General features: G+C 38.5%; 1 protein-coding gene across 1 annotated transcript; it reads right to left on the bottom strand.

Annotated features, from left to right (window-relative positions):
* Positions 1 to 7,702: 7,702 nt before the first annotated feature.
* LOC138892293 (uncharacterized) lies at positions 7,703 to 8,593 on the bottom strand. The gene has a single exon (XM_070175999.1). It carries the CDS (start codon positions 8,591 to 8,593, stop codon positions 7,703 to 7,705), a length of 891 nt encoding a protein of 296 aa, XP_070032100.1.
* Positions 8,594 to 10,616: the final 2,023 nt, after the last annotated feature.

Below are 10,616 nucleotides of genomic sequence, written 5' to 3'. Positions count from 1 at the left end.
ATTGGCTTACTTAGTTCCTTACTGTGCTAGTTCATGTGCTACTCGGTTTCCTGTAAAGACCTGACCGGTCATTTTGAGATTTAGCAATCCGTTCAGTGGTTCGGGGTCTTGAATGACTTCATATGGTGTATTATGACTTGCGTGCATGGTCGTATTTGAATTTCGGATGTTTCAGGATAAATTTGGATGAGTGATTCTCACTTTAGAAGCTTAAGTTGAAAATAATGACCGAAGTTTGACTTTTGAGAAAATGACTCTGTAATGGTGTTTTGATGGCTCTAATAGGTTCGTATCGTGATTTTGAATATGGGCGTATGCCCGGAATCAATTTCGGAGGTCCGTAGGTTGATTTGTGTTGTTTTGCTGAAAGTTGGCAATATAAAGGCTTAGAATTTTTAAAAGTTTGACCGTAGGTTGAATTCATAGCTATCGCATTTGGATTTCTGTTTCGAGACTTGGAATAGGTCCATTTTGTCATTTGGAACTTGTCTGTAAGTTTGGCATCATTCGAGTTGATTTGATAGAAATCAGACGCGCGGTTGTGTTTTTAGATGTTTTTTGAGTTTCATGTTGATTTCATGTATTTTGGAGGTCCGATTCGTGGTTCCGGATGTTATTTTGATGATTTGATCGTGTGTGCAAGTTCGTGTTATATTTTTAGACTTGTGTTGATGTTTGGTTTGGAGCCACGAGGGCTCGGGTGAGTTTCTGACGCGTTGCAGAGTATTTGAAAGAGTTTAAGCATTATTAGTTTTTCACAGATGCCTCAGGTCTCGCATTTGCGAGATATGGATTGCAATTGCAATATTAGTTGTAGTATGCTAGGTTCGTATTTGCGAACCCAAAGTTCGCATTTGAGATGGTGGGGCTGGGTAAGCTTTCTCGCATTTGCGATCAGGAAGGTCGTATTCGTGAGGTGTCTATGTTTCGCATTTGCGAACATAATGTCATTGTTGCGACAGTAGCAGGGGTGTGAGGTTCTTCACTTTTGCGATTGTTTCTCCGCATTTGCGATTGTTTATCTGCATTTGCGAACCCCAGGTCACATTTGCGATTGGACAAAAAGCTGAGGGACGGGATTTTTAGTCTCATTTTCATAGTTTGGAACCCTAGACTCGGTAGGAGGTGATTTTGGAGAGGGATGTTTATCTACAATCATTGGGTAAGTTATTTTGTTCAATTTTCAACTATTTTACATGATTATATGTGAGATTTAACATCAAAATCTTGAGAATCAAAGTGAAATTTTGGGAAACTTTGCCTATATTTTGAAAATGAGAATTTGAGTTTTGAGAGTCGATTTAGACTCGAATTTTGGAAAAAATACATATACTGACGCACCGACTGTGTCCATGAAATACTGTTAAATTATTATCAAAAACATCTGAATCTTAACCCACCGACTGTGTCCATGAAGCCTTTACTGATAAACTGACGCACTGCTCAGGACATGAGATTTCCTGGCCAGTTCTCTAAGTGAACAAAGAAATAGCTAAATAAAGATGACTCTAAGGAGTACTCCACGAACAAAAGCGGAGCTCACCAATAGCACTGGAAGTGAGGGAAGTCCTAACCCGTAGCCTGCTCGCCTGCAAAACCGGTTCCTACGTTGTACCACAGACCAACGTAGGTTCTCAAAAGAGAATGTCAGTACCATCCATTGTACTCAGTGAGTCTCAACGACAGGGGACGAAACTTTAATAACATATACATTACAGGCAAAGATTCTAAATGCATGTAAAACATAAAGCTTATAAGAACATTTCTAAAATAATTGCATAATAGCAGTTTATGAATATTCTAAAAGAAATTCTTTTCCTTTTCTTTTTAAAAAAAATACATCACTTTATACTTTGGGAGTTTTAACTATCCTGACTTAATTATGTCTCAGTCACCATGTGATCGGCACGGGTTCGATCCCAACCTGGTCGAATAGGCCCAATCCACAAGGTGCCACTCGCTTCATGGTTCTCAACGCTCATGTGCTATACCTTAGCTTGGCTAGGCCAATTCTCAGCAACTAGACCCTCGGCTCGTGTGCTCCCTACTTTGGCACAAGTAGTTTCAGGAAGTCAACGCCTTGGTCAGGACCCTCGGCCTGGACGATGACCCCTTCTCAGAATAGCGGATACTCCCAAAAATCTTTTCTTTCTAAAACTTCTTCTTGTGACTTTTCAAGTCTAAATATTTTCTGAAACATCCTATGCATACTCATACCGGTATCCTTAATTGTAAAGCATAGCATAAGAATAAAATAAATATTTAAAAGTATTTCTAAAGATCCTTGCTTTTTCATGAATTTTCAACATGAAAATGGCATATAAGAATAACACAAAAATCTGAAAATTTATGCACATATATCATAATAAATCATCTAAACTTTAGCTAGAACAATTCTAAGTTAATAGGTACTCAATAGCTCCAATTAAGTACATATTAACTCTTTTAAGCAATTCATCAAACATCTTGTACGCGTTCTTTTGTGAGTTAAACCACTTTAGTAAAGGGTTATATCAACTCATCTCAAAACTTCTCGAGCCAATACGTAGGCCCCAGTCCAATTGACATCAGTCAAACAATCGATTCTACAACAACTAGTACATTTTAATCAATTTTAAAGTTTCTCACCTAAACATGAAATTTACTGTTGATACAGAGAAAGAAGAGAATTAACTATTCAATTCTTACTTATTACTACTATAGGATAATTAACAATAGGGAATTTATATACCTGAGTTCAAAAATTAGTGGTTTGTAAAGAACCCTAGAATTTTCGTGTTGTCTGCGTGAAATAATTCGCTGGATTTGCTGCCTCCGTTTCTGGGTTCTCTGTTCATGAGAATGAATAAAAGGCTCTTCTGTTTTCGTATAAAGGATTTTTCAATCCTTTTTGGTTCCAACAGCCCTTTATGGGCTTGTAGGTTTGTCCCCCTATTGTTTTGTTTTATTTCTTTTATTTATTTATTTTTGTTTTATTTTGTTTTCACTTAACTAATAATTAATGATACCCACTTTTAATAATTAATAATATTAAAATTATTAATATTCCTCTAATTGTATATTCAATTATTTATAAATAGAAAAATAACTTAAAAATCAATCACAAGGGTTTAAATCCGTAATAGAAGTATAATTTAATATTATGAAAAAATAAAATAAATTCTATATTTAGCGTATCTTGAAACTTTTATAGATTTGAGGTGTGTTACAGTCTTCCTTCCTTAAAAACATTCGTCCTCGAATGTTGCTAGGGCCTTATGCTTAAGCTAACAATCATTCCTTAGGTCCTTAAACCTTTCTTAGCACTACTCACTCTTCCAAGGGATTCAAAATTTTGGCTAACTCCCTAAATTTTTAAACATTTCGGCAGAGTTTCCCATGTAAATTGGACTATCCAAAAAAAAAAAGATATCTATGTTACCAATACTACAACTACACCAACAACAATCAAATATACCATAACAGGCCATTCATAGGCACCATACACAACTCATAAACTAATTACTCACACTCCGGCAAGGAGGTACCACAATAACCAACCAAAACCTAAACATAACACTTCAGCAAAAAGTAAATAACTTTAATGAATTAAATATACTCTGGCATGGCACTAAATTATTAAATAACTAAATATACTCTGATAGAAACTAAATTACTTCAACAACTAAGTGTAATCTAGCAAGGACATAAACACATGCTAACTTATATTTAATAAATAAAATATATATGCCAAGCCAAACTTAGGTTCACATACCTTTTTCCTCAAATAAATATGGATATTTCTTCCTCATATCTTCCTCGACCTCCCACGTAGCCTCTTTTGAATCATGATTACTCCACAAAACTTTTACCGATGCTATATCTTTTGTTCTCAACTTTCTTACTTGCCTATCGAGAATTTCTATAGGTACCTCTTCATAAGTCAAGCCTTCTTTAATTTCTATGGTATCGGCATGTATTATATGCGACTCATCATGAATGTACTTTCTAAGCATAGACACATGAAAAACAGGATGAACAGAGGACAACTCAACGGGCAACGCTAGCTCATAAGCCACGTTTCCCTTCTTTTCTATAATCTCATAAGGTCCAATAAATCTAGGACTAAGTTTTCCCTTCTTACCAAACCTCATAACTCCTTTCATTGGTGAAACTTTCAAAAATACCTTGTCACCAACCATGAACTCTAAGTCACGATGCCTCTTGTCAGAATAGGACTTTTGACAATTCTGAGCCGCTTTCAGTCTTTGTCTGATTAGCTGGACTTTCTCTAAGGCCTCACAAACAAACTTTGGACCAATCAATGGAACCTCTGCTGGTTCAAACCAACCCACTGGAGACCTACATCTTCGCCCATACAATGCTTCATAAGGAGCCATACCAATGCTGGCCTGATAGCTGTTATTGTAAGCAAATTCTATAAGTGGCAAGTGATCATCCCAATTACCTCCAAAATCTATAACACATGCCCGCAATATATCTTCGAGTGTCTGAATGGTCTTTTCTTCCTGGCCATCGGTCTGTGGATGGAAAGGGGTGCTCAAATTGACCTTGGTACCTAATCTTTTCTGAAATGCCTTCTAAAAATGCGTCGTGAACTGAGGGCCTCTGTCAGATATGATTGAAACTGGAGTACCATGCAATCGGACTATTTCTTTGACGTACAACTGTGCATACTGCTCTGCGAAATCTGTCGTCTTTACTGGTAGGAAATGCGCGAACTTTGTCAGTCGGTCTACAATAACCCAAATTGAATTATGCTTACGGTATGTGCGAGGTAGACCTATATGAAATCCATATTAATCATCTCCCATTTCCAGAGTGGTATTTCTATATCTTGAGCTAGGCCACCAGGCCTCTGATGCTCGGCTTTGACTTGCTGGCAATTCAAACATTTAGCCACTTGATCTGCTACTTGCTTCTTCATGCCTTTCCACCAATACAACCCTTTCAAGTCCAGATACATTTTGGTAGCACCTGGGTGGATAGAGTACCTCGAGCTGTGAGCTTCTTCCATTATGGACTTTCTAAGACCATCTACATCAGGCACACATAACCGATCATTCAACTTTAAAACTCCGTCACTTCCTAGAGTGAAAACAGTGATTTCTTTGTTTCTGACTCCTTCTTTTAACTTCCCTAAGTACGGATCTTCGTCTTGCTTAGCCTTAACATGTGCAACAAGGGAGGATTGCGCTAAGGCATAAGCAGTTATACATCCTTCTTCAGTCTCATCCAACCTAATCCCATCATTTTCTAGTTTTTGAATTTCTCGACCCAAAGATCACCTTTGTACTGCAGGATGGGCCAAGACACCCATTGACTTCCTGCTAAGTGCATCTGCTACCACATTAGCTTTGCTCGGGTGATAAAGGATATTGATGTCATAATCTTTCAATAGCTCGAGCCACCTTCTTTGTCTAAAATTTAATTCTTTTTGCTTGAAAATGTACTGGAGGCTTTTGTGATCTGTAAACACTTCAGAATGCTCGCCATAAAGGTAGTGTCGCCATATCTTTAATGCAAAAACCACTATTGTAAGTTCCAAGTCATGAGTGGGGTAGTTATTTTCATGATTCTTTAACTGCCTGGAAGCATAATCAATAACTTTTCCATCTTGCATATGAACATAACCAAGACCCACTCTAGAGGCATCACAATACACTATGAATCCACCCGAACTTGTCGGCAAGTTTAACACAGGTGCAGTGGTCAACCTCTTCTTTAACTCTTGAAAACTCTGCTCATAAGCGTCTGACCACTGGAACTTAACTGTTTCTGAGTCAACTTAGTTAATGGAGCTGCAAGTGAGGAAAATCCCTCTACAAACCTTCTATAGTATCCAGCTAACCCCAAGAAACTCCTGATTTCGTTTGGCGTTGTCAGCCTAGGCCAGTTCTTGACTGCTTCTGTCTTCTGAGGATCTACTTTTATGCCTTTACTAGATACCACATGGCCTAAGAATGCTACGGACTGCAACCAGAACTCACATTTTGAAAACTTGGCATAAAGCTCATTCTCTTTCAAGGTCTGCAAGGCTATCCTGAAGTGTTCGGCATGTTCATCCTTGCTCTTAGTGTATACCAAAATATCGTCTATAAACACGATAATAAAGGTATCAAGGAATGGCTTGAAAACTATGTTCATGAGGTCCATGAATGCAGCTGGAGCATTTGTCAACCCGAAGGACATTACTAGAAATTCATAGTGCCCGTAGCGAGTTCTAAAAGCTGATTTAGACATATCCTCTTCTCTGATTCTCAACTGGTGGTACCCCGACCTCAAGTCTATCTTTGAAAAGTACTTTGCACCCTGAAGTTGATCAAATAAATCATCAATTCTTGGAAGTGGGTACTTGTTCTTAATGGTAACTTTATTCAACTACCGATAGTCAATGCACATTCTGAAATACCCATCTTTCTTCTTGACAAAGAGGACCGGGGCACCCCACGGTGAAACACTGGGCCTGATGAAGCCCTTGTCAAGAAGGTCTTTCAACTGTTTTCTCAACTCATTAAGTTCTGCTGGAGCCATCCTATAAGGAGGTATAGATATGGGTTGAGTGCCTGGCATGAGATCAATGCCAAAGTCTATGATTCTTTCAAGAGGAAGTCCGGGAAGGTCATCTAGGAAAACTTCTGGAAATTCTCTAACAACTGGCACAGAGTGAAGAGCTGGTGGTTCTGATTCTGGATTAATGATGTGAGACAAATAGGCGAGACACCCCTTACCGATCATTCATTGTGCCTTAAGGTAAGAAATAAACTTACCTACCAGCGATGCTGAACTACCCTTCCACTCTAAGACTTCTTCATTTGGAAATTGGAACCTGATTATCTTGGCACGACAATCTAACATGGCATAACAAGAAGACAACCAATCCATACCCATGATCACATCGAAATCCACCATTTCTAACTCTATGAGATCGGCCTCGGTGCTGCGACCATGGACTGAAACTATACAACTTCTATAATCTCTTGTGACTTTCACTGACTCGCCAACTGGAGTAGATACTAAGAATGGCTCACTAAGCTGTTCAGGTTCTAGCCCGAGGTTAATTGCAAAGTATGGAGTCACGTACAGAAACATTGAACCTGGATCAATTATGGCATAAGCATTATGTGATCAGACTAGAAGTATACCTATAATAACCTCTGCACTCTGACGATCAAGTGTAGCAAAACAAACGGGGTTGTCCCGCTCCTTGAGTAACTCGATTTGCACCTCTGCCTGCTCCATGCCCTGCCTAATTATAAGAACCACGAGCCTGTGGTGGTGCAACAGTAGTAGCTGAGGAACTAGAAGGACGAGTTGATCCACTACTGAAATTACGTCGTAACTTTGGGAAGTTGGCCTTTATATGACCAATGTCTCAGCAATGATACCAACCATGAAACCCGAGCTTGCACTGACCTGAATGTTGACGCTTACATGTTCCACAAAGACCTTGTTGTTGTGAATGTTTCTCAGCATGACTCTAGCTCTGTGAGGATGTTGTCCTAAAATTCTGATTCTGGTGAGACTGATTTTCATAACTCTGAGTACGTCTGAAGGAAGACCCATCACCTGACTGATGATTGGACTGAGCTGGTGCTAATGACTCCTTATTAGAGGAACCACTTCCACCTCCGCTGGATGTACCATTAAACCTGCCCGCTATCCAGGCTTTCTTGTTTTTCTCTTTTTCTTCTCTCCTTTATTATCTGTCTTTTTCTAAGTGCTTGGCGAATCCCACAACAGAGGAGAATGTTGTCATTCCTACCGCTGCAGCTGATGTCGTATACTTAATGTGGTAAGCCAAACCGCCAACAAACCTGCGAATCTTTGCTTTTTCTGTCTTAAACATGTGAGGAGCATGCGTAACTAACCTTATGAATTCCATATAGTACTCTTGCACACTTTTATTCCCTTGCTTGAGCTGTTCGAACTCTGTATCCTTAGCTTCCCTATCCTCTTCCGGGATAAAGTTAGCCATGAAGGCCTCTTCAAATTCTTCCCAAGTAGGTGAACCATCATCTTCATCTCTTTCCTTTTCCCACATCTCAAACCAAGCGTCGGCCACATCTCTAAGCTGGTAAGCAGCTAGCTCCACAGCTTCATCATCAAATGCCTTCATCGCTCGGAGGGCTTTCTTGACACCCTCCAGCCACAACATTGGATCTTCATCAGCTATAGAACCATGTAACAATGGAGGACTCAACTTTAAAAATTCATTCACTCTTGAGGACTCGAAATTGTTCTGTGTATTTGATTGAGGTGGAATCTCATCTCTTCTCTCGTTCTGGTTAGCCATGAAGGCTTTAAGCATCTCCATAGCACTTTTGACAGCATTAAACATCTGACCCACCTCTGGAGATATAGCAGTCTGAGTCGGAGCTGCTATTGGGGGCGACACTGAATCCTGAGATACTAGATCATCATGCTCCACCCCTTCTTCATATTCAACCCGGGGTACTTGAACCCCCTTTGTGGATTTACCCTTTCTTTTTTGAGTTGAAGCCTTCTTAGTTCTACCTCGAACCTCAATAGTAGCAATAGTTTCTTGAGCAGCATCCTGAGTGTCGGTGTCAGAGTTGCGAGTACGAGCCATTTCTACAAGTTTTGGAGAAACGAATACATTAAATAATTTTTTAGAGGTAGGCTCTACTGCACGATCTAAAGTATGAAAAAAAAATGAGACTTTTCCTAAATATTTGTAGCCTCCTATTTATAAGTATGGCGCGCTTCATACCCATAAACAAGACTCTACTAACACGGCTTCATAGACCCCTAGGACTCCATAAACCTGAGGCTCTGAGACCAAGTTTGTTACGACCCATTTTCTAAACAAGCCGTGACCGGCACCCGATCACTAAACATTACCGAGCGAACCGTCCGTGCTTATCAAATCTATTATAACTTCAAACTTTATATGCAACAAGGCAATACTTTAACCAAATTCTTTTGATTAATTTAAATATTTAAAATAAATCAACTCCAAAACATTATTCGTAATAACTAATAAAATACTACTAAATTATTATCAAAAACATCTGAATCTTAACCCACCGACTGTGTCTATGAAGCCTCTAATGATAAACGGACGCACTGCTCAGGACATGAGATTTCCTGGCCAGTTCTCTAAGTGAACAAATAAATATCTAAATAAAGATGACTCTAAGGAGTACTCCACGAACAAAAGCAGAGCTCACCAATAGCACTGGAAGTGAGGGAAGTCCTAACCCGTAGCCTGCTCGCCTGCAAAATCGGTTCCTACGTTGTACCGCAGACCAACGTAGGTTCCCAAAAGAGAACGTCAGTACCATCCATTGTACTTAGTGAGTCTCAACGACAGGGGACAAAACTTTAATAACATATACATTATAAGCAAAGATTATAAATGCATGTAAAACATAAAACTTATAAGAAAAATTCTAAAATAATTGCATAATAGCAGTTTATGAATATTCTAAAAAAAAATTCTTTTCTTTTTCTTTAAAAAAAAATACATCACTTTATACTTTGGGAGTTCCAACTATCCTGACTTAATTCTGTCTCAGTCACCGTATGATCGGCACAGGTTCGATCCCAACCTAATCAAATAGGCCCAATCCACAAGGTGCCACTCGCTTCATAGTTCTCAGCGCTCAAGTGCTATACCTTAGCTTGGCTAGGCAAATTCTCAGCAACTAGACCCTCGGCTCGTGTACTCCCTACTTTGGCACAAGTAGTTTCAGAAAGTCAACGCCTTGGTTAGGACCCTCGGCCCGGACGATGACCCCTTCTTAGAATAGAGGATACTCCCAAAAATCTTTTCTTTCTAAAACTTTTTCTTGTGATTTTTCAAGTCTAAATCTTTTCTGAAACATCCTATGCATACTTATACCGGTATCCTTAATTGTAAAGCATGGCATAAGAATGAAATAAATATTTAAAAGTATTTCTAAAGATTCTTGCTTTTTCATGAATTTTCAACATGAAAATGGCATATAAGAATAACACAAAAATCTGAAAATTTATGCACATATATCATAATAAATCATCTAAACTTTAGCTAGAACAATTCTAAGTTAATAGGTACTCAATAGCTCCAATTAAGTACATATTAACTCTTTTAAGCAATTCATCAAATATTTTGTATGCATTCTTTTGTGAGTTAAACCACTTTAGTAAAGGGTTATATCAACTCACCTCAAAACTTCTCGAGCCAATACGTAGGCCCAAGTCCAATTGACACCAGTCAAACAATCGATTCTACAACAACCAGTGCATTTTAATCAATTTTAAAGTTTCTCACCTAAACATGAAATTTACTGTTGATACAGAGAAAGAAGATAATTAACTATTCAATTCTTACTTATTACCACTGTAGGATAATTAACAATAGGGAATTTATATACCTAAGTTCAAGAATTAGTGGTTTGTAAAGAACCCTAGAATTTTCGTGTTGTCTGCGTGAAATAATTCGCTAGATTTGCTGCCTCCATTTCTGGGTTCTCTATTTGTGAGAATGAACAGAAGGCTCTTCTGTTTTCGTATAAAAGATTTTTCAATCCTTTTTGGTTCCAACAGCCCTTTATGGGCTTGTAGGTTTGTCCCCCTATTGTTTTGTTTTATTGATTTTATTTATTTAT

This window comes from Nicotiana tomentosiformis, chromosome 5 (genome assembly GCF_000390325.3).
Source record: "Nicotiana tomentosiformis chromosome 5, ASM39032v3, whole genome shotgun sequence".
NCBI lineage: Eukaryota > Viridiplantae > Streptophyta > Magnoliopsida > Solanales > Solanaceae > Nicotiana > Nicotiana tomentosiformis.
The sequence above is the reverse complement of the archived record's forward strand: the minus strand, read 5'-3'. Positions and strand labels throughout refer to the sequence as shown.

What these genes read in the sequence shown, in the direction of transcription:
- LOC138892293 (XM_070175999.1), bottom strand. Translation starts at nt 8,593, where the DNA reads ATGGCTCGTACTCGCAACTCTGACACCGACACTCAGGATGCTGCTCAA.